Source organism: Hemitrygon akajei, unplaced genomic scaffold (genome assembly GCF_048418815.1).
Source record: "Hemitrygon akajei unplaced genomic scaffold, sHemAka1.3 Scf000091, whole genome shotgun sequence".
Lineage (NCBI taxonomy): Eukaryota > Metazoa > Chordata > Chondrichthyes > Myliobatiformes > Dasyatidae > Hemitrygon > Hemitrygon akajei.
In genome coordinates this window covers 2679104-2706847 of record NW_027331977.1, presented here as the reverse complement: position 1 = coordinate 2706847, position 27744 = coordinate 2679104, and the positions used below count along the sequence as shown (strand labels likewise).

Sequence of the window (27744 nt, the reverse complement as noted above, 5' to 3'; positions counted from 1 at the left end):
AAGGAATGATATCGAGAAAGAAAGGGACATAAAAAATGAAAGAGAAATAGAGAATAATTAAGGAAATGCAAGAAGGGATAAAGGAAAATATGAAAATTACACGACAGCTGGAACGAAACATGTAAATACATATATAGGTATAAAGGATACTTGTTGAAATTAACATCGCTTTCATATGAACGACCCGTGGAGACATACAAACATTTTAAATCTGAACAGGACACACATGAGTAAAAGAAAAAGAAATGATCATAGATCCGGCGGATAAACTTACAAAGAGCACAAATGGTTTGTTCGGTCCAGCTGATCTATTCCGTGAAATATACTCTGATAGACTACATATTGTTAACTGTTTATGGCAGCCACCTATCATTGAGAAGGTTTGCATGACAAAATGCTATATTTGAATAGTCCCACGATCAAGATATAAAATGCAGAGCTTTTCTGCAGTTTTCTCTGAGCTGGGAAACGCCCAAGCAACGGGAAGGACCATTAGAAAGTGCGAGTAAGCAAGGGCAAGAGTTGCAGCCATTTCTCTGAGCGTGCTGTTTTAGAGTAACTTCGGCTCCATAGGCTTGGGCGGGATGCCCAATTTGTTCATTCCTTGTCTGTCAGGGCGTAGTGGCGCAGTGAGAATGGTTAACGGGACAGTGTTTATCCTATCTGTGGAATGTAGAAAGCCTGGACCACCTCCATTCTCTCGGATAAACAAATCTGCTCAAGGTTCACCGAGCGCCAGCCCAAGGGGAAACGGGTCAAGGAAATGGAGCTTCACCTTGGATTAATTGAACTTATAGGGGAGAATGGGAAAACCACAGTCTTTGAAAATTGAAATAATGTCAGCTGCTCACTGGCGAACCTCAGGGGTGTGTACTTAGCCCACTGTTCTACTCCCTCCATAGTAATTACGGTGTGTATAGGTATAGCTTAAATGCCATCGAAGAATTTAGCTAATGAAACACTGATTGTTGGAAGAATCTCAGACAGTAATCTGAGAACGTCCAGGAGCGAGATACCATCCAGCTGAACCGTGACGCAGCAACAACCATGCATTCGACGTCAGTAAGAGGAAAGGGCAGATTGTGGACCTCAGTGAGGTCAAAACGTGGGAACAAGAACGAATACTAATTGAAGGATTAGAAGTGGAGCGAATGAAAGATTTCAGTTTCTTGGGTTTCAAGCTCTCCAAGTATTTATACTGGTACCAGCACAGGCCATAATGAAGGAGTTGTGTCTCATCAAGGAAGCGTCCATTATTAAGTCCCTCACACCCAGGACATGTTTTCCTCTCCTAGCTACTGTCAGGAAGGACGTACAGAAGCCTAAGTGCACGTACTCAGCGATACAGGAGTAGCATCTTCCCTTCTACCATCCGATTTCTAAGTGGATATCGAACACATTAACAAAACCACGTTATTTTATTTGTTTTGCTCTATTTTGAATTCACTATTTAAAGTACATATATATTTACTGTAATTACAACATGGAACATTGAACATAGAAGTCCACAGCACATTATAGGCCCTTCGACCCATAAAGTTATGCCGACCATTTAACCTACTCTAGAAACTGCCTAGAATTTCCCTAGAGCATAGCCTGCAATGTTTCTAAGCTCCACGTACCTATCTAAGAGATTATTGAGAGACACTATTCTATCCGCTTCCAAAGGCGCCGCAGGCAGTGCAATTCAGGCATTCACCGCTCTCTGTGTGAGAAACGTACCTCTGACATCCCCTTGTTACCTATTTCCAAGCACATCAAAGCTATGCACCCTAGTGTTATCCATTTCAGCCCTGGGAAGTAGCCTCTGACTATCCACACGATCAGTGCCTCTTATCATCTTATACACCTCTATCAGTTTTCATCGCATCCTCCATCGCTTCGAGGATAAAAAGCCAATTTCACACAACTTATTCTCATAAGGCATGCTCATCAATCTAGGCAACATACTTTTAAATCTCCTCTGCCACTCTTTATAGTATCCAAATTGGTCCTATAGTGAGGTGACCAGAGAACTGAACAAGGAACTCCAGATGGGGTCTGACCACGGTTTTATAACATTACCCCATGGCTCTTGAACTCAATCCCGCGGTTGATGAATGCCAACACACCATACGCCTTCTTAACATCAATGTCGTCCTGCGTAACAGCTTAACTGTCCTGTCAACGGAAGCAGAATCAAAAAGGGTAACAAATACACTACTTCTTGTAGAACAAATTGTTGTATCTTAGAGCAGGACGTATAAGAAATAAGGAGGGTTATCTTGTTGCACTAGTACATATTGTCAGGTATGATTTTGTGCCCATCGCCGAGTCATGGCTAAAGTATGGTTGCAGGTGGGAATTAAATGCTCAAAGTTACACATTATATTAGAGGGAGAAGAAGGCAGGCAGAGGGGGTAGCATCGCTCTCGGGTAAGTGTTGGCATCAAAGCAGTAGAAAGATCCGACATGGAACCCTTCTGGGTTCAGTTAAGAAACTACAAGCGTATTAGAACTCTGATGACAGTTATATACAGTCCTCCTCACACCCCCAAAATTAAAATTTGATAGGGAGGAAGTGAAGTCTGAAATAATAGTATTTCAGCGGAGTAAAGGAAATTCCTGTGGTATGGGAGAAGAGCTGGTGAAAATAAATTTGAAAGAGATGTCGTTGGTGGACTGGGTGACAGTAGGGCAGAAATAGCGTGAGATTCTTGGGAAAATTAGAACGTATAGATGTATTCCAAAAACGAAGAAATAGTCAAATGGAAAAATAGCACAACTTTGACTGACAAGGGAAGTCAATGTTAAAATAAAACCAAGAGATAGGGCATGCAGAAATAAAAAAAAAGAGTGAAGATCGAGGATTGATATGCTTTTAAAAGTCAACAGAGAGCAACTAAAAGAATCATTAGGAGGATAAATTTAGAAAATGATAGCATGCTAGAAAACGATATCAAACTGGATTGTAAAAGCTTTTTGTTAAGGATGAGATTTGGAATAGGACTGCTAGAAATTAAGGCCAGATAAATTATAAAGCGGAACAAGGTCTTCTTGGTATTTTACTTCAGTTAAGTGATCTTGCAATGTTATCAACTCCATGTTATAGACAATTTGCAGACTTTCACTACATTCTCCACATGTTACAATGAAACGTTTTTCGATCAGGTTCTGACTCGATATTGTTCACGCCTTCTAAAGAAGATGAACGTTACGAAGATGAAATAAAAGTGCCCGAAATTGACGATCCAGAAACCAATGCAGGAGATGAAAATGAAAAAGGTAAGTGGAATTTTGAGAAGCACTGGTACACTTCACAGTTAAACTACGTCGAATGAAAACGGCACGTTTGGTTCAGCACTTTTCCAACCAGTCATGATTTTTTAAATCATGTCAAATATTTTGACAATATTATTTGTTGTATCTTGTGAAATGCTGAATTCTCAAATCAAGATAGTTTTTTTTTTATCTGAAACGTTACAAGATATTTAAGTGAGAATAAAGCGAAGGCGAAAGAGAATAAAGCTCACACACACGATTCTGAACAAAATTTACTAGAAATCATTCTGGGTACCTTTAATTCACTGACTGAGATCCACTTAAATCAGGAACAAGAACCTGAAAAAAAAAGTGTTCACAAGGTGATGAATTTATTAAATCCTCCTGATGCTATTTCAAATCGTTGCTCAACGAGGAAGTCATTCATGTGGGAAGGAAGAGAGCGAAAGATGTGATGGAGGAACGGTATAGAGATAGAAAAGGAAAGTTAGATAGAGGGGACGAATAGGAAAAAGCAAACAATAAAATAATAAAATCTACATGAATGAATAAAAATATACATGCAAATAAATAAATAAATAGATTCACCGAGGTTCTTATGGAATGGACATAGCCTTTATCTGAACTAACCGAGATGACAAAGAACACATTAAAGCTTAACAAGACACAGATATAAGAAACCCATTGGTTATTAGAGGCATCATTTAAAATCCCTTTGAAACGTAGATCCTGGAATATCCATTTACCGCAGATGAACCATTCTGATTGATCAACACAAGTAGTTGCAAATCTATATTCGTCGATATAACGTTACTTTGCATTTGATTATCAATCTAGCAGAACAAGTGTATTTTCAATGGCGTTAGTAAAGGTGTTTCTACGTCTTGCTTGTGTGTAATATTTACATACCGACGATGCATACATTGATAAAGTTATGTCACGAGTTGCTATTTCATCTTTCATCTCTGTTCTTCAATTTCGCGTCTACAGTTGTCGATTCCTGAATATGTTTATGTTGATTATTTTCACCCTCTTATTTCGCAAGACATTAGAGGGTTTGGTTTCAAAGATAATTCCGATATCCATATTACCATAAATATTGCCCGAAAGGAAACTATTTCTGAAATTCCTTCAAAGTTAATTTTGATGTTCAGCAGCACACGTTATGCTACGTTGCTCCTGCATTGCCGATAGCATTCATCTTTTGAATCTTTCGACTCTCGCTTTAAATATCACCATTATAATTGTCGACTCCTTAAACAGCATTCAGACGTTTTCCCTACTCTAAATCCCTTGACCTCTGGTGAAGTTATGAATCTCCACAAGGTCACTCGTCAGTTTCATAAACCCTAATGAGTAATAACTAATACAGCTCAAACCGTATTAAGTATTTTAGAACATCGAACATAGTATGGTACAGCACATAACTTAACATTTTAGAGGAATGCCTTTCAAAGAACATAGAACATCTACAACTGAGCAATAGGCCCTTCAATACGCAATGTTCCTACGAAACAAATAAATTAAGAATATGATGCCCTGACAAGCGAGGCACTAGACTATTCCGGGCTGCTCCGGTGTTCGGATCTGAAGGGTAAGTTTTCGGCTTGCATTTCTTGCTGTTTGCTTCAATTGTACGTATGATTTCTTTACTGTTTTCTTCCTGTTTCTCTTGAATATCGCGTGCTGGTATTTTATTTATTTATTTTTTCTGTAATTGGGTTCTTTCGGGTTGTGAGCAAATGAATCTCAGGGTTTTATAATTTATGCATTTTTTTCGTAATGAATGTACTATGCACTTTGAAGTGCCAACATAAACTAATCTCTTCTATCTACACGATGCCCATACACTTCCATTTTTCTTTTATCTATATGCCAACCTAAACGACTCTTAGAAGACTCTAATGTTTTTGCCTCGACCGCCATTACAGGCAGCGCATTCCAGGAAATCAGCACGTTCTCTGTAAAGAAAGAGTTGCCCCTCAAATTTCAATAGACAATAGGTGCAGGAGTAGGCCATTCGGCCCTTCGAGCCAGCACCGCCATTCACTGTGATCATGACTGATCATCCACAATCAACACCCCGTTCCTGCCTTCTCCCCATATCCTTTGACTCTGCTATCTTTAAGATTTCTAACTCTTACTTGTAAGCATCCAGAGAATTGGCCTCCACTGTCTTCTGAGGCAGAGCATTGCACAGATCCACAACTCGCTGTGTGAAAAAGTTTCTCTCTAAATGGCCTACCCCTTTCCCTAAACAGTGGCCTCTGGTTCTGGACTTCCCAAACATCGGGAAAATGTTTGCTGCCTCTAGCGTGTCCAATCCCTTAATAATCTTATATGTTTCAGTCAGATTCCCGCTCAGACTTCTAAATTCGAATGTATATAAACCCAGTCGCTCCAATCTTTCAACGTATGACAATCCCGCCATAATGGGAATTAACATCGTGAACCTACGCTGCACTCCCACAATAGCAAGAATCTCTTCCCTCAAATCTGGAGACCAAAACTGAACACAATACTCCAGGTGTGGTCTCACCAGGACCCTGTACAACTGCAGAAGGACCTCTTTGCTCCTGTACTGAACTCCCCTTGTTATGATGGCCAACCTGCCATGTGCTTTCTTCACTATCTGCTGTACCTGCATGTGCTCTAATTTTGCTCACTAATCTCCTGTGTGGTACCGTATCAAAGGCTTTCTGAAAGTCCAGGTACATTACATCCACTAGCACTCTCTCGTCCATTTTCACAGTTACATCCTCAAAAAATTCCACAAGATTAGTCAAGCATGATTTCCCCTTTATGAATCCACGCTGACTCGGACCGATCCTGTAACTGCTATCCAAATGTGGGGCTATTTCATCTATTATAATTGACTCCAGGATCTTCCCCACCACTGATATCAGGCAAACTGGTCTGTAATTCTCTGTTTTCTCTCTGCTTCCTTTCTTAAAAAAGTGGAATAACAGCAGTTACCCTCCAATTCTCAGGAACTGATCCTGAATCTACAGAACATTGGAAAATGATTACCAATTAATTAATAAGTACAAATCTTCTAAAAACGTACTTAAAAAGACAGTTTCCAACAATCTTCCCTTTTGATTTTATAAGTGACCCTGACAGAACCATACCTGAAAATTCGCAGGCGGTAAAACATAAATATATGCACATTACCAAATAATCGCTTTATGCATACATGAAAGTATAGATTATGATAATAAAGTCCAATTATTATATTCGTGCGTGAAGTCTTATTTTTAAACTGTCCTTGACTTCCCTTGTCAGCCAAGGTCATTCCGTTCTCCCCTTAGAATCCTTCTTCCTCTTTGGATTAAACTGATCCTGCACCTTCTGTATTATTCCCAGAAATACCTGCCATTGTCGTTTCACTGTCATCTAGGGTATTCTTCTAGTCAACTTTGGCTAGTTCCTCCCTCATGGCTCTACAATCCCCTTTGTTCAACTGTAATACTGACACTTCCGATTTTCCCTTCTCCCTCTCAAATTGTAGATTAAAACTTATCATATTATGGCCACTAACCCCTAATGGCTCCTTTACCTCGAGTTCTCTTATCAAATCCGGTTCATTACAAAACACTAAATCTGGAATTGCCTTCTCCCTGGTAGGCTCCAGTACAAGCTGTTCTAAGAATCCATCTCGGAGGTACTCCACAAACTCCCTTCCTTGGGGTCCAGAAACAGCCTAATCTTTCCAGTCTACCTGCATGTTGAAATCCCCCATTACAACCGTAGCATGACCTTTGCGACATGTCAATTTTAGCTCTTGACTCAACTTGCACCCTATATCCAGGCTACTATTTGGGGGCCTGCAGATAACCCCCATCAGGTCTTTTTGCCCTTACAATTTCTCACTTCTATCCATACTGACTCCACATCTCCTGATTCTATGTCACCCCTCGCAAGGGACTGCATTTTATTTCTCACTAACAGAGCCGCCCCATCCCCTCATTTCACACCATGAATTTAATAAAGGATATATTAATTTCCTTTCATATCACCCGAATTTGCCTTAAATACATGCCCTCTGGTATTGTAGATTTCAGTTCCGAAAAAAAACCCACTCTCGATCTGTTCTAGCTATGTCCCTCAAACTTCTAAGCCTCACTTTGCTCTCCTCTCAGCCTCCGCTTCTCCAGAGAAAACAGCCCAAGCTTATACAACCTCTCGTTAGAGCACATGCAATCTTAGTATTACTCACCTGCGCCCTCGCCAAAACTTTCCTCTAAAGGAGCAACCAGAAATGTATGGAAAACGCGGGTGCAGCTGTTGAATCTCTGTTTAATTTCCGATCCTTAGGGTTCTTAAGGGTGGCAGGAATAACCAGTAATATTAGTTGCAAGATTTCGGTTCATTTTAGAGTGCAAGTAAACACAAAATAAAGAGCTGATGGCTCTTCTGGAAAATCATTCACTTTTAAAGATGAGAGAAATGTGTTAGAGAAAGAACAGATTAAAGTTAAAAAAAGGTTAAGGAATTTAATAGGCGACATAATTAAAACAATAACATCAGATAGGTAATGTGCCAATGAAGTAGAGTAAGGTGTAAGGAGTAAGGTGATAAACCGTTCGTGTTTCTGCTATACAGCTTTATGCAAAGGAGTGGGAGTGGAAAATACATAAATTAATTAATAAGTACAAATCTTCTAAAAACGTACTTAATAAGAGAGTTTCCAACAATCTTCCCTTTTGATTCTATACGTGACGCTAACAGAAACATACCTGAAAATTCGCAGGCGGTAAAACATAAATATATGCACATTACCGAATAATCGCTTTATGCATACATGAAAGTATAGATTATGATAATAAAGTCCAATTATTATATTCGTGCGTGAAGTCTTCCGGCAGTACTTGCCTGAATCTAGACTCAATTTAGCTCACTTGCAGTTGTACGCGTGTATACAGTGATATTTATCTTCTACCTTAACTGCTGAACCCCCAGTGCTCCAAGGAGTTCCTAGGAAGTTTCTTGTCCAGGACCCACTCACCAGGAGTAAAGATGTATCCTCCTTCCGATTTGCCACTCCAAGCAGCAGAAAACCTTTGTGAAGCAGACTGAACAGCTTGTGTTAGTATTCCACAAAAATCGATTAAACTATCTAACGTAGCGTGTATATCAGTCTCTCTGAGATCGATAGTTCCCGATAGTGCCAAAGGTCACTAAATTTGTTGTATAACAAATTGTTGTATCTTAGAGGAGGAAGTATAAGATAGAAGGTGGGCGCTCTTGTTGCACTATTACATATTGTCAGGTATGAGTTTGTGCCCATGGCCGAACCATGGTTAAAGGATGGTTGCAGATGGGTATTAAATGCTCAAGATTACACATTGTATCGGAGGGAGAAGAAGGCAGGCGGACGGTGTAGCATCGTTCTCGGGTAAACAATGGCATCTAATCGGTAGAAAGATCTGACATGGAATTGGAAGATGTTGAATCATTTGGGGTTCAGTTCAGTAAGTGTAAGCAGAATAGAACTCCGATAGCAGTTATATACGGTCCTCTTCCCCCGCCCCCCCCCCCGCCCCAATTGAAATTTGGCCGGGAGGAAGTGAAGTCTGAAATAATAGTATTTCTGTGGAGTAATGGAAATCACAGTGGTATGAGAGAAGAGTTGGTGAAAATAAATTACAAACAGATGTTGTGGTTGGAGTGGGTTACAGTAGAGCAGAAATTACGTGAGTTTCTTGGGAAAATGAGAAAGTATAGATCTATTCCAAAAACGAAAAAAATAATCAAATGGCAAAATAATACAACTTTGACTGACAAGGGAAGTCAAAGTTAAAATAAAACCAAGAGATAGGGCATGCAAAAATGAAAAAAAAAATGTAGGGAAGATAGAGGATTGGAACGGTTTTAAAAGTCAACATGAGCAACTAAAAGAATCAGTAGGAGTGTAAATTGGGAATATGATAGCATGCTAGAAAACGATATCAAAGTGGATAGTAAAAGCTCTTTTTAAGGAAGAGCTGTGATATAGGACTGCTAGAAAATTCCAGATAAATTACAAAGCGGAACAAGGTCTTCTTGGTATTTTATTTCTTCAGTAAATTGATCTTTCAATGTTATCAACTCCATGTTATAGAGAATTTGCAGACTTTCTCTACATTCTCCACATGTTACAATGAAACATTTTTCGATCAGGTTCTGACTCGATATTGTCCACGCCTTCTAACGTAGATGAAAGTTACGAAGACGAAATAAAAACGCCCGAAATAGACGATCCAGAAACCGATGCAGGAGATGAAAATGAAAAAGGTAAGTGGAATTTTGAGAGGCACTGGTGCACTTCACAGTTAAACTACGTCGAATGAAAACGGCACGGTTGGTTTAGCACTTTTCCAACCAGTCATGAATTTTTAAATCATGTCAAATATTTTGACATTATTATTTGTTATATCTTGGGAAATGCTAAATTCTCAAATCATGATCGTTTGTTCTCTGAAACGTTACAAGATACTTAAGTGAGAATAAAGCTAGGTTAAAAGAGAATAAAGCTCACACACACGATTCTGAACAAAATTTACTAGAAATCTTTCTGGGTTCCTTTAATTCACTGACTGAGATCCACTTAAATCAGGAACAAGAACCTGAAAGAAAAAGTGTTCTCAAGGTGATGAATTTATGAAAACTTCCTGACGCAATTTCAAATCATTGCTCAACAAGGAAGTAATTCATGTGGGAAGGAAGAAAACGAAAGATATGATGGAGGAACGGTATAGAGAAAGAAAATGAACGTTAGATAGAGGGGACGAATAGGAGAAAGCAAACAGTTAAAGAATAAAATCAATACGAAAGAATAAAAATATTCACGCAAATAAATAAATAGATTCACAGAGGTTCAGATGGAATAAACATAGCCTTGATCTGAGCCAACCGAGGTGACAAAGAACACACTAAAGCTTAACAAGACACAGATATACGAAACCCATTGGTCATCGAGGCATCAGTTAAAATCCCATTGAAACGTAGATCCCGGAATATCTGTTGACCGCAGATGATCAAGTAGTTGCGAATCTATATTTGTCGATATAATGTACTTTTACATTTGGCTATCAATCTATCTGAACAAGTGTATTTTCAATGGCGTTAGTAAAGGTGTCTCTCGGTCTTACTTGTGTGTAATACTTATATAACGACGACGCTTATATTGATAAAGTTATGTCACGATTTGCTATTACATCTTTCATCTCTGTTCTTCAATATCGCTTCTTCAATTGTTAATTCCTGAGTATGTTTATGTTGATTATTTTCACCCTCTTATTTCGCAAAACTTTAGAGAGGTTGCTTTCAACGACAATGCCGATATCCATATTACAATAAGCATTGACCTAAAGAAAATATTTCTGAAGTTCCTTCAACGGTAAATTTGATGATCAGTGGCACACTTTATGCTACATTTCTCTTGCATTGCCGATAACTTTCATCTATTGAATCTTTCGTCTCTCGCTTTAGATATCGCCATTATAATTGTTGACTCCCCAAAGGCCCTTAGACGTTCTTACCTACTCTATATCCCTTGACCTCTGGTGAAGTCATGAATCTCCACAGGGTCATTCGCCAGTTTCTTATCGCCCCAATGAATAATGATTAATACAGTTCAAACCGTATTAAGTATTTTAGAACTTCGAACATAGTACAGTACACCACATCACTTAACATTTTAGAGGAATGCCTTTCAAAGTACATAGAAAAATACTGTAGAGCGGAGGAATAGGCCCTTCAGTACGCAAAGTTTTTACGAAACAAATAATTTAAGAATATGATGACCTGATAAGCGAGGCGCTGTACTATTCTGGGCTGCTCCGGGGTTCGGATCTGAATGCTCAGTTTTTGGTTTGCATTTCTTGCTGTTCGCTCCAATTGTTCGTATGATTTCTTAATTGTTTTCTTCCTTTTTCTCTTCCGTATCGCATGTTGGTTTTTTTTATTATTATTTTTTTCAATAATTGGGTTCTTTCGGGTTTCTTGTTTTGTGGCTCGATATGAACAAGTGAATCTCAAGGTTTTATAAAGTCTGCTTTTTTCCCTAATGAGTGTACTTTGTACTTGGAAATGCCAAAATAAGCTGAAGTCCACTACCTGCACGATGCCCATACACTACAATTTTCCTTTTATCCACATGCCAATCTAAACGACTCTTAGAAGCCTCCAACGTTTTTGCCTCGAACGCCTCTACAGGCAGCGCATTCCAGGCAATCAGCACGCTCTGTGTAAAGAAAGAGTTGCCCCTCACATTTCCTTTCAGATTACCCCAATTCGCCTTAAATACATGCCCTACGATTTTGTAGATTTCAGTTCCGGAAATTAAAAAAAAACTCTCCGTCTGTTCTAGCTATATCCCTCAAACTTCTAAGACTCACTTTGCTCTCTTCTCAGCCCCCGTTTCTCCAGAGAAAACAACCCAGGTTTATGCAATCTCTCGTTAGAGCACATGCAGTCTTAGTAGTACTCACCTGCGTCCTCTTCACAGCTTTCCCCCTAAAATCCGTTGTAAGTACAATATCAGATTTTGTGTTTCCAATAATTCAAGTTACCTGCACCGACGTCTCCGTTCTCTGTTAACTATATTACAAAAGATGGACTGACGATACTTGTTGTAGGACAATTAGAGTGAGTTGCTCTAAGAGCAATCGTCCTGTAACCTTCACATCTATGGTGATGAAGTGATTTGGGGGACAGGTTATGGTTGGAGCCAATCCCTGCCTCAACATAGACCTGCTCCATTGCTAGTTACAGATTTCCACAGCAGGTTTGCATGCGGCCTTGATTCACTTGGACATTCGAAAGTAATGCCATTGAACATTCGCAAGGCCTATTCGAAAGTAATGAGGCACGAGTTCCAAGGAGACCCTGCATTGTGGATCCAGAGCTGGCTAGACCAGAGAATGCAGGCGGTGGTTATGGATGGTTCATGTTCTGCATGGAGGACGGTGATCAATGGCGTTCCGCAGGGATCTGTTCTAAGATTCCTCCTCTTAGTGATTTTAAATAAATGACCTGCCTGAGTAAGCGAAAGGGTGGGTTCGTAAGTTTGCTGATGACTCGTAGGTTGGAGGGTGTTGGTGATGGGCGGAGCTAAACACAGTTAAGTGTGAAGTGGTTTATTTCGGGATGTCAAATTTAAAGACAGAATATAATATTAATGGTTGGACACTTGGCAGTGTGGAGGATCAACGATATCTTGGGGTCTATGACTATAGGACATTCAAAGCCGCTGCTTAGGTTACCAGTGTTGTTAAGAAGGCCTATGATGATTTGGCCTTCAATGTTTGTTTGATGAGCCTCGAGTAAATGTTAGTACAACTATATACGACCTTAGTTGGAACCGACTTGGAGTACTGTGTTCAGATCAGTTCACCTCACTATAGGATGGATATTAATACTATGGAAAGAGGGGAGATGATATTTACACGGATGTTTTCTGAATTGGAGAGCATGCCTTATAAGAATAGGTTGAGAGAGCTTAGAGTTTTCTCCTTGGAGAGACGTAGGATGACAGGTGACCTGATAGAGCTGTGTGAGATGATGAGAGACATGAGTAGCCAGAGGTGTTTTTTTTTTCTTTCCAGAGATGAATGGGGGAATAGCTTAAAGATGTTTGTAAGCAGGTACAGGGTGGTTGTCAGAGATCGCTTTTTCACACAGTCAGAGGTGCGTGGGTTGAATGCTCTGCCAGCGAAAGTGGTAGGGGCACATTCAAACAGGGTCTTTTAAGAAACTCTTAGGTAGGTACTTGGAGCTTAGAGGTAGGAAATGTGGTAAGGAATACTCGTCAGATTCTAGAGTTGGGTACATGGTCGGCACAATATGGTGGGCCAAACGACCTGTAATTTGTTGCAGATGGTCTATGTGTCTCTGCTTTTATGATTCTGTGTTTCTACCCACCAAGCAAGAAACAAGTCATTAACTCAGGTCAAGGTTGTCTTTGCTTGCATTCCGATGTGTCCGTTTCATAGACATAGCTATACATTGCCGTTATTTTGCTCTATGTTTTCAACTTTTTTTTCTGTATTTAGTTACCTATGTTTAAACATATTTAATGGAGTTAGTCCAATCACTGAATTAAAATTTCTACGACTAAATAATATTTCAAAAGGGACTTGGATTAACATAAATGGTTCAGAATGTTTTTGTAGAAACACAGCCAAATGGATTAGTGAGGTTAAAAGTGCTTGGTTGTGCCCAATATACCAAAATAGAGACTTAAGCACAGAAGGCAACTGTCAAGAAAAAAGTATTGGACAAGCACTTCTTCTCATGTGTTCCGATGCGATCACTTCATAGATATAGATGCATTCCTTCAGTTTTTCTTTTCGGTTTAATTCGTTACCAAATACATAACATGAAATTAACCCTGTCACTATTTGTTGAATTTCATTGCACTTTTCTTACTGACCTTTCTCCAAATCAATGTTGCAGCAAATACCCTGGCTGCCGATCACGCCGACGAAATGAAATATGGCCGCAGGAACACAAATTACAACCAGCTGTGGGAAACGTTTGAGGCTGGAGATGATAACGTGGATCAAGAAGGTAAGAGAGCGTCGAATATCGTGGGCATAATTGTTTGCGGCAGTGCACCAAGTAGAAAGATTGAAGATCGAACATCGACAGAACCAAGAGAAAAAAAAAAGAGCAGAACACAACAGAAATAAGCCAATGTAGGTCTGCTGATTATTTTCGGACTACGTGGTTTGAGAAAGCTAGTGTAATGAATATCTCATGTGGGTGAACACAAACTTATTTGTCGATCAGAGGAGAAGGGGTGCTTATGCATTTTCACGCTACATTTAACGCCAAACCGCTCATTTTATTTTGTGTGAATCACCACTCTATTGTATCTGGCTGAAGTGCTCCTCATACTTATCACCTTTCTTCTTCAGGTACTTCCACTTTTTTTTTCTCAGACCCGCAGCATTGCCATGGACACCCCATAGTCCCCAGCTATACTTGCCCTGTTTTCTTGGCTGCATAGAACAGTCAATGTTCAAGCCTTCCGTAGTAAAACGTATCTCCAGCACTGCCTGTGTTATATTATCGTCTGAATTGCTGCTGCATCATGCACGCACACTCAGTTCGTCAATTTCATTAACGCGGTCACCAACTTACACCCTGCTCTCAAATTACATTGTTCTATTTATGACACCTCCCTCACCGTTTCCATTCTCTTTATCCCCATCTCTGAAGACCAAATATCTACATAAGTTTTATGAACGTACCAGTGAAGGTGGTAGAGGTAGAATAGGAGAGTTTGGAGTAGTTGATGTTAGGTGAGGCAAATCTGCAAAGGAGAAAATATGATTAGTATTCACCTCTTGTAAATTGATGCCTGATGTTCAATATCAACTCAATAGACTCATTGTCCAGAAGTGTGATGCTAAGATACTCGCTTCAGGAATGCGAGCTATTTCCTGTTTCTGCCTGCCCCTATCATAAGCGTCGACAGGTGGTTCACGAGTTTGAAACTAGGAAAAGGAATATCAGTACCAACGCCCGAGAGAGACACATGCCGATTTTATATGTTATAGATTTTAATCATATAAGTACCGCAATCTCGGTAGTCCCCGAACAAGGTAATGGACATGTTTTGTTTCTGGTATCACTCTCCTGCTGTATTTCAAACTTTCTATACAGGGAGCGGTGGGACCTCTCTCAAAATTGGGACAAAGTCCGGCACAGAGGTAAAAGGACAACGCCCTAGCGTAATTGAATCTAATGGAAATAAACTACAAAATGTAAAACTTGAAGATGATACTGCAGGTAAAGCGGTGGCACGATCTGTCGAAGATACCCACGGCGCTGGGAACGAAAATGAGATGGATGTTAGAGAAAAGACTGGTACAGATCCAGAAAGTACCGTACAGGAGGGACATCCAGGCCAATTGGTGGATGGAAGAATTATAGAGGGTGAGATTGTTTTCATCCGGTACTGAATGTGTTACTATTTCGATTGAACCTAACTTGGCACTGTGTTATGAGAATAGAAGAAATTAACTACTGCAGGAACTCTGCAGTTCAGGCAACATCTCTGGAGGGAAAAATGCTTCCTGTTCAGGCAGAGATTGACGAGCAGTAGAATGCGTGCTGGATACTGTGGGGTAGTTGGTGTTAGATAGGACAAATGCCCGAGAGGGTGGGTTGGAAAGTCTTGAATATTGGTGCTTGTCCTGTAACGCCAACTTCTCGACCCATTGCCTCACTGTGTAACTCGACGATACTGGCTTAAATAATGCGAGCTCTTATCTCTTCTGTCTGCCCTGTCATAAGCGCCAAATGCTGGGGCACGACAAATGCAATGCGGTAGCGTACAAACACTTGTTGATATCTCTTCAGCCAGCATCCTTCCTTAACTGAATTAGACACAGTTAAGCACTTGAATAACAGTACTAAATCTCGTTAGAGTGGCAATCCCAGCAATACAAGGGAACGAAATTAAGCAAGCACAGTGCGCATATAAACTGTAATGAAAAGCTCAATTATTGGAAAACGCTGACAATTCTCAGTCTTTAGTGGTTAACCTTTCCACACACAGGCAAATCGGATTTGATGTTCACTGACATCTTCGGGTGCTTTCAACGTCATTTTAATTTTGTTTCGAATAAATGTCCATACATTCATTTTTTCTCTATTTTTAATTGTTTGTAATTTCTCTGTTTGTAATCGCAATCTTTCACAATTCGTACATGCATCACAGTGCTCCCATTGGAGGTATTTTACTATTTTCCATAGCTTAGATATGTGTATATCTATATCTACATCTATCTACATCTGTCTGTCTGTCTGTCTATCTATCTATCTATCTATCTATCTATCTATCTATCTATCTATCTATCTATCTATCTATCTATCTATCTATCTATCTATCTATCTATCTATCCATCTATCTGTCTGTCTGTCTATCTACCTATCTATCTATCTATCTAAATTTCTATCTATCTATCTATCTATCTATCTATCTATCTATCTATCTATCTATCTATCTAAATTTCTATCTATCTATCTATCTATCTATCTATCTTTATATACAGCAACAAATTTATGTACAATACTATATAGATATACATATATATACAGTATTGTACATACATTTGTTGCTTTTTTTTCCCTTTTCGTTCGCCCTGCTTTTAATTTTGCTTCAAACTAAACACCACAGGAAGTGTTGTGTTTTTTTTTGTTGTTATTTTTCTATGCGATTCACGGTTGTACAACATTCCTATATAATAAGTAATTCTAACGTAGTCCGGTGAAACTATTGAAGTTAATCCCAGCTTTGCATCTCCTCCATGAAGGGTCAGGTAGTGCCATGGCGGAAGCTCCTGCAATGTCTGATATTCACGTCCAAGAAGGCAGAGAAAACAGAAACAGGGGGAGGAAATCTATCAGTGACAATTCCGGCCACGGCGATGGGAGGAAATTCGAAAATGTTCACAGCAGTCCTTCAGGAAAAACCGTCAGCCGAGGCGCCATAATTGATAAAGTTCGAACAAGAATATCACTGGACGAAAAAAACGACGCATCTGCTGCGAACAAACCTGCGACTGGTGAGTGGTTAAACACGCGAAAATGTTGTACTAACTCAGCAGGCCAGGTAGCATTATGGAAAAGAGTACTCTCGACGTCTCTGGGCGGTAACCTTCGGCAGGACTCTGTGACAACAGGATATGGAAAGGGAGAGGGACGACGCCAGAAGGATAAAGGTTGGGGAGAAGGGGAAGGGGGACGACCAGAACGATGAGAGGTGAAGCCCAGTGGGCAGCGAAGGTAAATTTCTGAAGATGATTTTGTCTGATAGACGTCCTGATAAAGCGTCTGGGCCCGAAACGTCGAATGCACTTTTTCCAATAATTGCTGCCTGAATTTTTGTGTTCCTCCAGCAATTTTATGCGTGTTGTCAGAGTTAGAGTTTTTACAGATTTTATTTTGTTTGTGGGTGGTAAGTGTATTGGGCTCAATTTTGGACAAACAGCCGTTATTTAAATTCTGAAATTAAATATGACAGGCCAGTCTGTGAGAGGAGATTGCCTATTTCTGCGATTCCATATTGCTTAATTTTGAACCAGTGATCGGAGAATCAGAATCAATACTATATAGATAAGTTAAGAACTGGCATCGTAGTCTGCTGGATTCGACATTGCACGGTAATTTGAATTTGTGTGTCAATTCCTTCGCTATTGGTATGTGATCAAAAATCTCCGTGTCATTCGCTATTTACAGAAAACGAAACAGCGAAAAACAGCGAAAATATCGGAATCCCTCTTGACATCGTAATCTTATTGATAATGGGAATAAGCATCGGATGCTTCGGGACTACCTGCTGTTTAACAAAAAAACCTTATCGACGCAGCTATGAACGTGCTGCAGGGGAGATTGCCACCCCTTCTGGACAAGTAGTCAGGCGACACGACGTAACGAGTAAAGGTCGGCCAAAAACAGTTTGGAGCAAAGAAACAAGCACATACGCTGCGGTCCAATCCACCGATGGTGAGTGAGTCGTACTCTGAATCAATTATACCAATCACTTCTTACACTAAAGTATATAAACAATGCTGATCATCACCTCAAAGGATAGTGATGAATGTAGTATTAAAGGATATATTAAGAAAGATCGGCAGGATCGTAAAGGTAGAGCAGTATTCATATACATAAAATATAAATTAAACAGGAGGCTGCTTACGATAGGAGATGATTCGAAAATTATTGAAGATATTTGGCTGATAACTGGAAGAAAGAAGGATAGAAGAATAACACTGGCGGATGTTACCGGCAACTCGGTCAGAATATTAGAAAAAAACAAGTTCTGAGGGTAAAGTTATAGTTGTGGGAAACTTGAACTTCTTCAGTATTCTGTGGGATAAGGTAGTGGCGAATGGATCACAGGAACATCGTTTTTTGACCCAGCATGTAAAAGCACCAAAAAGAATGATTTGATTTTCTGTAGCAACCAGGATAGCATTTGGAGCATGGACGTCGTTGAACCTTTAGGAAAAAGAGATGATAGTCTCGAAGTACTTTTGGAGAGTATATCAGTAAAAAAAAAACAACAACAAACGAGGTCATTAAATCGAATTTCAGAAAGGAAATATTTACGCAGATGCAGCAAAAACTTCAGAAGGTAAACTTGAACGAACTGCATCACGTTGAGTCATCTGAGGAACAACGGGGTCGATTTAAAGAGGCAATACAGGCAGTGCATGAAACGTTCATACCGAAGGTCGGGAGCAACAGTGCTAACAATACATCAACTACCTGGATGAATAAACTCATACATAAAATAATTGAAGGAAAGAGAGCTGTGCAAAGAATACAGAAAGGAATAACCCTAGGGGACACGCAAATATAAGAACTACAGTCAAGTGGGCAATTTGGACTGCCAAAGGTCTTGTTGAAAAAGATATTTCTAAAAAAGTTGCCATTAGTTGCCATTGATATATTTTCAATACTTTATTACTTACGTTATTCAGAGGACGAAATGGATTCTCTTAACTCATATTTTACTATAATATCCACCTGCGAAGATGTTAGCAGTATGCTAGCAACTGTCGGGAAAATCATGTTGTTTTAAGGGACTTAGAGAGCGTAGAAAGTGAGGCTCTGCTTCAGCTGTAATGACTGAAAGTTAATATATCTCCAGGGCCGGACAACATATATCCAGGTATCCAAAGATACCTAAAGATGTCTCTGATTATGTGCGCAAACCCCGAACATGCTTTTTTCCCCCCCAATAATCAGTGAAGACTGGTGAAATTGATAAGGACTGGAAAAGGGCTAACGTTATCCCGGTATATCGAAGCATAACCACACCGAACAAGGTAATTACAGACCAGTAAGCTGAATTTGTAAGGAAAGTAATATGATGGAGACATTATTAAAGAAAGAGTTGGAACAGCTGGTGTTAAGAGCGGGCATGTTCAGAAAGCCAGCATGGGTCAAATCATGTTTCACTCACATGCTAGAGTTCTGTGAAGAGTCAATAACTCGTTATGATAACAATAGAGACTAACATCAGGAAACATTTCTTCACAGTGAATAGGCTGTTCCTGAATACCTGAATTCACGGTGAATACTTGAAACCAACATCTGTGTCCAAGATAGTTCTTTTTTTCACATATTATCACCGATTGAATTTATCTTAACCAGTACTGTAAATTGATTCGCTTTGCTAAACAAGTAATGAATTAATTATGTGCATTGATCGGTTCGAGATTTTTGTTCCAAAACAGAAAGTAAGTTCACACACACACACACACACACACACACACACGCACACACACGCACACACACACACACACACACAAACACACACACACACACACACACACACACACACACACACACACACACACACACACACATTCTGGTTAAAGAGAATTTAAAGACAGTGTCTGTGTCGCTGGTCCATGTTTGTCTGTCCGTTCTGTTGCAAGGGGGCGTGGGAGCGGACCGAAGTACAAGTACCAGACACTGAAGGTAGTATAAAGAGAATTGTGTTTATTGATAGCTACTAGTGAAGCTAAGGAACGAGGAAAAAATATGAGCATGGATACAACCTTGACTGGGACTTGGAGCTCGGGCCATAACTTGGGTCTTGACTGGGACACGGGACCTAGGTGTTGACTCGGACACGGAACCTGGAACTCGGATTTGGCTTGATCTGGAACTCAGGCCTGGCTTGACCTGGAACTCGGACTTGGCTTGAGCTGGAATTCGGTTTGACTTGGAACTCGGACTTGATTTGGACTCGGACTTGACATGTACTCGGACATGACTTGGACTCGGACTCGACTCAAACTTGTTTTGACTTGACTTGGACTTGAACCCTACTTGGACACAGAGCCGGCGCTCCAACTTGGGCTCTAGGCGTGACTCGAACTATTCACGGCTGCCCGGAACGTCCACTGCCGCACTGGCTTAGATCACGTGTATCTAGTGACAGTTTTCTTGTGACGAGTTTCTTGCTGTGAGTTTCTGATGACGGTCCAGCAAAGGAACAGCTGAACCCCGGAAGTTGCGGGCTGCAAATGAGGATCAGGTGCCTCAATCAAGGCGCCCAACGGACCAGGAAGAACAGAAAATAACAGGAATGTGGAATCCACAGACGGGGCCGTGAACTGGACGGTGGAGTTCACGGACGGGGCCGTGGCAATTCCTAGGAAAGTAGCTTGTTTGAAAGGCCGTGCGGAACCTAAATGTTAACCACGGTGGAATGCAGAAGACAGAACTAAACCTTGGGGTATGGATTCTGTCCTTTGGCGTGCAATAATAAGGCGGATATACCACGGATCGTGAGGTTTGCATGCACTTTACCCAGTCTGTGACATTCTTTTTACATTAAGCCTGTCACAAAAAGGTGTCAATGTGAAAAAATAATATGGTCCTTATTTTGAAGCTGACATGCTAAAATTTGAAGTGAACGGTCTTAGAGTGTTGGTCTTCAGTCTCTGCATGTATGTAGTTAGAGAATGGACGGCCAGATGATCGGAACGGTAGGCATTCTTGTTGGTAGTGCAGCAGTGGCCGAGCGTTGGATCCCGGGTGCTGTCTTCTCTGTGGATTGTCACCTTGTCGTGGTGCAGAAACTTCTGTGGTCTTGAAACCCCGAGAGCAATGCCGCCTGGAGCTACGCTCCTGGTAGGGTCACCCATGGCGGTAAGGTCGAGGGTGAGGTCCCAGACAAAGCACAATCCAACCAAGACCTCAGCGGGGGAACAGGCGGAGGAAGTTACTTCGAACTCAACGGCTGTGAAGGCGGACGAAGCGCTGCAGCAAATCCATCAGCTTCAATCGTCGTGGTTTTTATGCTGTTAGAATCAGTTGGTTGATTTGTGAAGGGTCGTGTGCTTCTTGGAGTGCAACATCAAATACACGTAGACAAATATAAGCACAATGGTGGATCAACGGAACGAAGACCATCAGCCTCGACCTCGAGGGATAGCCACGTCGCCGGTGCTGCAGATGATGTTCAGATGGCATTTGGGCAGATATTTAACTTGACGTTATTTTATGAGAACGAAAACAAATACTGCTTGTGGACCTCCACGGATCGGGCGACATCACTGGAGGAAAAAAGATTATCCATATTCAGGCAGAGATTCACATGAGGTACTACACGCAGGCGAGGATGTTAAGTGATTGATGTTAGGCAAGGAAAGTGAGCAAGAAGGAAATTTGACTAGTGTAGACTTCTCGTAAATCGGGGCTTGACGCTAAATGCCGCATTTATCGGCACATAGCCGCACTGTGTAACTCTAAGATGCTAGTTTAATAAAAAGTGCGAGCTATTATCTTTTCTGTCCGCTGCTGTCATAATCGCCGACTGTTGGATTACGTCAAATACAACTTAGTGCATAGCAACCACTCCTTGACAACTCTTCAATATCCTTCCTTCAATGTGTTAAAAGATGTTGGAGTTTCAAAGAATGTGAGGGAGCGACAGTACTCTAACTTGTCAGAGACTCAGTCCGAACAATACAAGGAAATTAAACATAGCCAAACAGTGTTCATACAAAATATTTGAATACATCTGAAGGCATTGATCAAAATATTGAACGAGCGAAAATATCGGGAGTGCTCAATCTGCAGAATTTAAACTTTTTCGTCAAATACACTTCATCCGAATATGATGTTCGGTGACTCCCTTGACTGCTTCCAATTTTTTTTTAAATTCAAAATTCAGTATGTTATTTTCCACTCTTCCTATCCGTTTAATTTCTATCTAGACTTTCTCTGACTGTGAGAGTAACCCATCTCAGACTTTCTAAACGCTTCACCGTGTTCTCTTTGAAGACATTTCACTATTTTCCGGCGATGACGTAGATAGGATTTGTCATGAAAAATGAACATACCATTCTAATGAAGTGCAGTAAAGCTGACAGTTTAATCTCAGGAATTCACGATTTCTAGAGGAAATACCAAACCATTGATGCAACATATGGTCACGACACTATTTTGCATGTAAAAGCCTCTTGAAATGCAGTGCAGATTTTAACAGCGTATTCTTTAAATTTCGCACATCAGGGGTTAAATTTTGCTTTAAACAATTAAAAAACCCGAATGTTACATTCTTTTTTTCATCGCAGTCATTGTTGTAAAGCCTCTCTATTTAATAAGTAATTCTAACATCGTTGCTACCAATGCAGAGGGAGAGAGAAAATAGACAAAATAACGTAAGAGTTCGAAGAGTGGCGATAGCCTAACAGGATACTGAATTCACAGGTGGAACTGAAAAATTCATGGAACGAGCGGAAGAAGCTCCGAAGCTATCGCAAGACACCAACGATTTTGGACAACACTGGAATGACAGAGACGGAAATCAAGGTACAATTTTTGTCAAGATGCCGATACCATTATCCACCCGCGAATGCAGATTAATACATTGATTCATATGACGTCTAAACTCGTACATAAAAAGCCAACGTCAAATTCTAGGTTATCGCCAGATGCACAGGTAACACCATTTTAGATAGACTTGACCTTTATCTAAGATTGCCATAGGTTTGAAATGGCGTATTCCTCAACCTTGCTAATTTCTTCATGCCTTGTACTCCGACATATTTATTGCCCTGGTACAGCAAATGTCAAAGTCAAATTAGAGATTATTGCCATATACACATGTACACCGAATCATATATGAAATAACAGTTAGCAATTCTTCTGGTAGCGTCACGAACACAGTATGTTATAACAGCAGAACTCATACAATGAAAGGAAAGTTCTCGGGCTTGAAACTGTCCTGTTCGTAGCTACGAGAAGAAATATCGCCTCATTCTTGAACAAATGAGGTTTCAACTCCCTCCTTTACATTGTCGAAATGGGACGTAGGTTGAGGGACAGCATTGTCAGGCACTACTGCTCTTTCGCCAAGAGAGGTATTTCCAGGTATCCAACCGTTTGAGTCCCTATTCCATCGCTGTTCAACACAGATATAAAAGAACATCGTGCTACCGTGAATGAATCTGACAGAAATAAACTACAAAATACAGCAACGGAAGAAACTGTCGAAAATGTGAATAAAAGACCTGGCAAAGATACGCACAGTGCTGATAATAAAGGTAAGGAGTGGGGGAGGGGGGTTGGGGTGGGGATTATAGAATCACACCATTCTAATGAAGTGCAGTATGACTGACAATTTTCCATCTAGATTATAGCGTATTGCCGAGTCTTTGATCTATCAGTAAGTCACCGGATGTGTTCACACGTGAAATTGCCAGGAAAGACAATTCAGATATACATATACCATTTTTTTTATCGCACGTTCTGGGTTTCGCATTGCTTTGAACAAAAACGCAAGCATCATGCTGCATTTTTTTTCATCCTAATCTCTGTGCTGCAGCCTTACTCTTCAATTTGCCTTTAGAACAGTTACAAATAATAGTGAGAGAGAGAGAGAGAGAGAGAGAGAGAGAGAGAGAGAGAGAGAGAGAGAGAGAGAGAGAGAGAGAGAGAGAGAGAGAGAGAGAGAGAGAGAGAGAGAGACCGTTGACAAATGAACGTAAGAGCTGGAAAGGCAGCCTAGTAAGATATCGCAACAGGACCCTGAATTCACAGATCAAACCGGAAGAAAAAAAAAACACATGGTAAAAAGAGTAGAAGCGGCGAATCTATCTCACGATACCGCTGATTTGGGCCAACGTCTGACTCAGATAGACGGAGATCAAGTTCCATTATGTTGTAAAATGTACTGTTAAGACATTGATATCAGTTTCCACCCTCCAATGTAGTGACGGACAGAATCAAAGTAATCCAAGACAGTTCAACCAAACACCAATGGTGATTTGAGAGTTGCGGAGAACTGGTGCAAAAATAAAAAAAAAAACGAGTTATGACAATTTTAGATAGACTTTACCGAAAAGTAAATATGAGACTGGTTTGAAAAGGCTTACTCCATATTCTTGCTAATATCGTTCTCCCTTCCTGCTTTGCGTACTGCTATCTGTGACTCATTAACTCGGTGCATCAAGTGTCAAACTCAGGTTAGAGGTGATCGCTATATACGCAGGCACATGTAGACCCAGATGAAATGATGCAAAGAAATCATACATCCGGCAACGCCACAGACTCAGTATATTAAAACAACAGTTTATATACTATGGATATTGTGTATATTATTACCGAAAGCCCAGCTATTATTCCCTGCTCACGATAATCGAAAGCGTTTTTTCTAGATGTTAATCCCCTTCTAAATTTCACCGGCAGAGTATGTCGGGAGAAAACATGCAGATAAGCAGCAGAGCACGACTCAGAAACAAAGGTACACCCTGCAAGCGAAAGTGAGTCTGGCAGAGGTGCCCTACAAAATATAGAAATAGTAGAACATATTGCAGACAAAAGGAAACAAGACGTGCCGAGAATAAGGAGGGTGTCAGTAAAGATAGTGAAGCCGAGACTGCAGAAATGGCACTCCACCAAGACTTATCCATAGCTCTCTATTTTCCTTCGCTCCAAGTAACTACATAGGAGTCTCTTAAAAGACCCTATCGTTTTAGCCTCTACCACCACCGCCGGAAGCCCATTCCACGTACTCACCACACTCTGAGTAAAAGTTCGTACTCCTAATATCTCCTTTGTACCTGCTTCCAAACACTATAAAACAGTTCCTTCTCGTGCTAGCCATGTCATTCCTGGAAAAAAAACCTTTAATTAGCCACACGATCAATGCCTCTCATTATCTTGTACACCTCTATCAAGTCAGCTCCCATCCTTCGTCGCTCCAAGGAGAAAAGGCCCAGTTCACTCAACCTGTTTTCAGAAGGCGTGCTTCCTAATCCAGGAAACATCCTTCTAAGTCTCATCTGCATCTTTTCTGTGATTTCCACATCCTTCCTGTAGTGAGGCGACCAGAATTGAGCGCACTACTCCAAGTGAGGTCTGACTATGGTCCTATATAGTTCCAAAATTAACTCCCGGCTCCTAAACTCAATCCCACGGTTAAAGAACGCACTGTATGCCTTCGTAACTACAGAGTCATCCTGTCTAGCAGATTTGAGTTTCCTATGGACTCGGACCTCAAGATCCCTCTGATCCTCCAAACTGCCAAGAGCCTTACCATTAATGCTACATTCTGCCACCATATTTGACCGACTAAAATGAATCACCTCACACTTATTTGGGTTAAACACCATTTGCCACTTCTCAGCCCAGGTTTGCATCGTATCAATGTCCCGCGGTAACTTCTCACAGCCCTCCACACTATCCAGAACACACATAAACTTTGTGTCGTCATCAAATTTACTAAACTGATCCTCCGTCTCCGGATCCAGGTCATTTATTAATCCCAGAAGAGATCACTGAGGCACACCACTGGTGTCGGAGAAATCACAATAAAAGGGAAGAAACTATGGTCTTGAAACTGTGGTGCTCGTATCACACAGACGAATTAAGTCTCCTACCAAATGTTTCCTCCTCCCTCCGAATCCGTTGGTGATTGAACTCTCCTGCCAAGTTTATGTATTATTGGATATTAAGGGTATTATTACTGAAAGCGTACCTGTCATCCCGGTTGCAGGTAAACGAAGGTGCCTCTCCAGATGTTATAACCTAACTCCATTTAATACTTCCCCGCAGGATTTGGCGGGATCATTTGTAAAATGGCCGCAGATCACGAACCAGAAGCAAAAGAACATTCTGCCAGCGTGAATCAGTCTGCCCTACAAAATATAGAAAGAGAAGAAGATTTTGTAGAGAAAGCGAAAACATCACCTGCCGGAGATAAGTACGGTGCTGGTAAAGAATGTGAAGACGAGGCTACGGAACTGACCGGTAAAGATCGGGTACCTGGCGTACGAGCCGACGGGCCTGGCACATCGGAGGATGGGGAAAGGATAGATGGTGAGTAAGCTTTAACCTAACACTGATTGCGTTTCGAAGAACTTTAAAAATTATGCGCGTGCTTCGTTTCTTTTTATCTCGATAAGCAGAAGTAAATGCTGGTGGATCATTGTCAGACGGGCAAGTTCTGAGGAGACAAAAATATGCCACATTCATTCCGGCAGTTTACCGGCGATATACGTTCACACTCCCACAGCAGACAGTACTTCTGTTGCTAGCATTTTCCAACATATTTCATCATTTGCAGTCCCTTTACCTGAGAGTCACTGCACGTTGATAATCCTTTCCGACTCTATAACCTTCCCAGCTCTCACAGGAATACAGTTCTCTGGGCTTAAATTCAATTGAGTTGTCCCAAAGTGCCCTACTTTACATTGCTGCAACAGGACATAAGTTGAGGGACCGATTTTCCGAACGCTTTGAGAGGAATTCCCAATTATCCGAACAATAATTCCTATCCCATTCCCGGTCCGACACAGAAAGAAGTGAAAATCTTGACACCGGGATGGAATCAGACGGCGATAAACTGAAGAGAATAACAACCGAAGCAGGCACTGTGGACAGCAAAAGAAGAGGACGTGTGGAAGATGAGCACCACGCTGATAACGAAGGTGAGAGGGACACCTCCGGGGGAAGTTCCGGCAGATTGTGGGGTTGCAGATGTTGCTCCCTTATTCATGAAAGGGAGTAGATATAGCCCAGGAAATTATAGATCAGTGAGTCTTACTTCAGTGGTTGGTAATTTGATGGAGAAGATACTGAGGAGCAGGATTTATAAACATTTGGAGAGGTAAAATATGATTCGAAATAGTCAGAATGTCTTTGTCAAGGGCAGGTCGTACCTTACTAGCCATTAAAATATGACGTTGTCGACAGCAAGAAAAGAGGAGCTTATGCTGACAACGAGGGTGAGAGGGATAGTGCAGACAGATATAATTCTACCGAAGTGCAGCAGAGCTGACAGTTCACTCTGAGGGTTGCACCATGTAAATCCGAATTGCCAAAAAATCAATCTTTATTGCCACCGCACGTTCTTGCTCCTGAAATACCCCGAGAAGAAGTTTAGATATAAATACAGCAATGACTATGTGCCTCAAACTTATTGGGCTTTCCCCATGACTTTAAACAAGAACAGCGCAAATACAACTCATGCCGCATCTTTTCAACGCAACATCTGTTCTGCACCCTCCCGATTTAAAAATAAAAAGTCCCTGTAGGACAGTGTCGGCTAACACTGAGAGTGAGAACGTTGACAGATGAACGTAAGGGTTGGAGATGCAGCGTAGTAAGATTTGAAAACAGGATTCTGAACCCACAGATCATAACGGTATAAGTACATGGTGAACAGAGTATAAGCTAAGATGCTATCCGACGATACAAGTGATTTGTGGAAACATCCGACTCAAACGGACAGAAATCAATTCCCACTGTGTTTCAGAATTTATTGATAAGATGTCAATATCATTTGGCACCTTCCAGAGTAATAAGGCACAGAATCAGAGATACAAAGCAAATCGATGATCGGTCAACCTTCGACAGACGGGGAACTGAGAGTCGCAGAGAACTGACACAGAGGACGAGATGAGACGATTTTAGATAGACCTTACCAATACCGAAAACTGCAATTGGCTTGAAGAT

General features: G+C 40.8%; 1 protein-coding gene across 1 annotated transcript in view; it reads left to right on the top strand.

Moving 5' to 3' along the window:
* Window positions 1-27744, top strand: part of LOC140722861 (uncharacterized) — a 118100-nt gene that overhangs the window by 41862 nt on the left and 48494 nt on the right. The window contains exons 6-15 of the mRNA XM_073037501.1: window positions 3151-3264; window positions 9424-9537; window positions 13702-13815; window positions 14917-15189; window positions 16572-16823; window positions 17497-17763; window positions 22495-22596; window positions 23202-23330; window positions 25843-26106; window positions 26586-26717. Coding sequence (XP_072893602.1) covers window positions 3151-3264; window positions 9424-9537; window positions 13702-13815; window positions 14917-15189; window positions 16572-16823; window positions 17497-17763; window positions 22495-22596; window positions 23202-23330; window positions 25843-26106; window positions 26586-26717 — 1761 coding nt within the window. The remainder of the gene's footprint in view (window positions 1-3150; window positions 3265-9423; window positions 9538-13701; window positions 13816-14916; window positions 15190-16571; window positions 16824-17496; window positions 17764-22494; window positions 22597-23201; window positions 23331-25842; window positions 26107-26585; window positions 26718-27744) is intronic.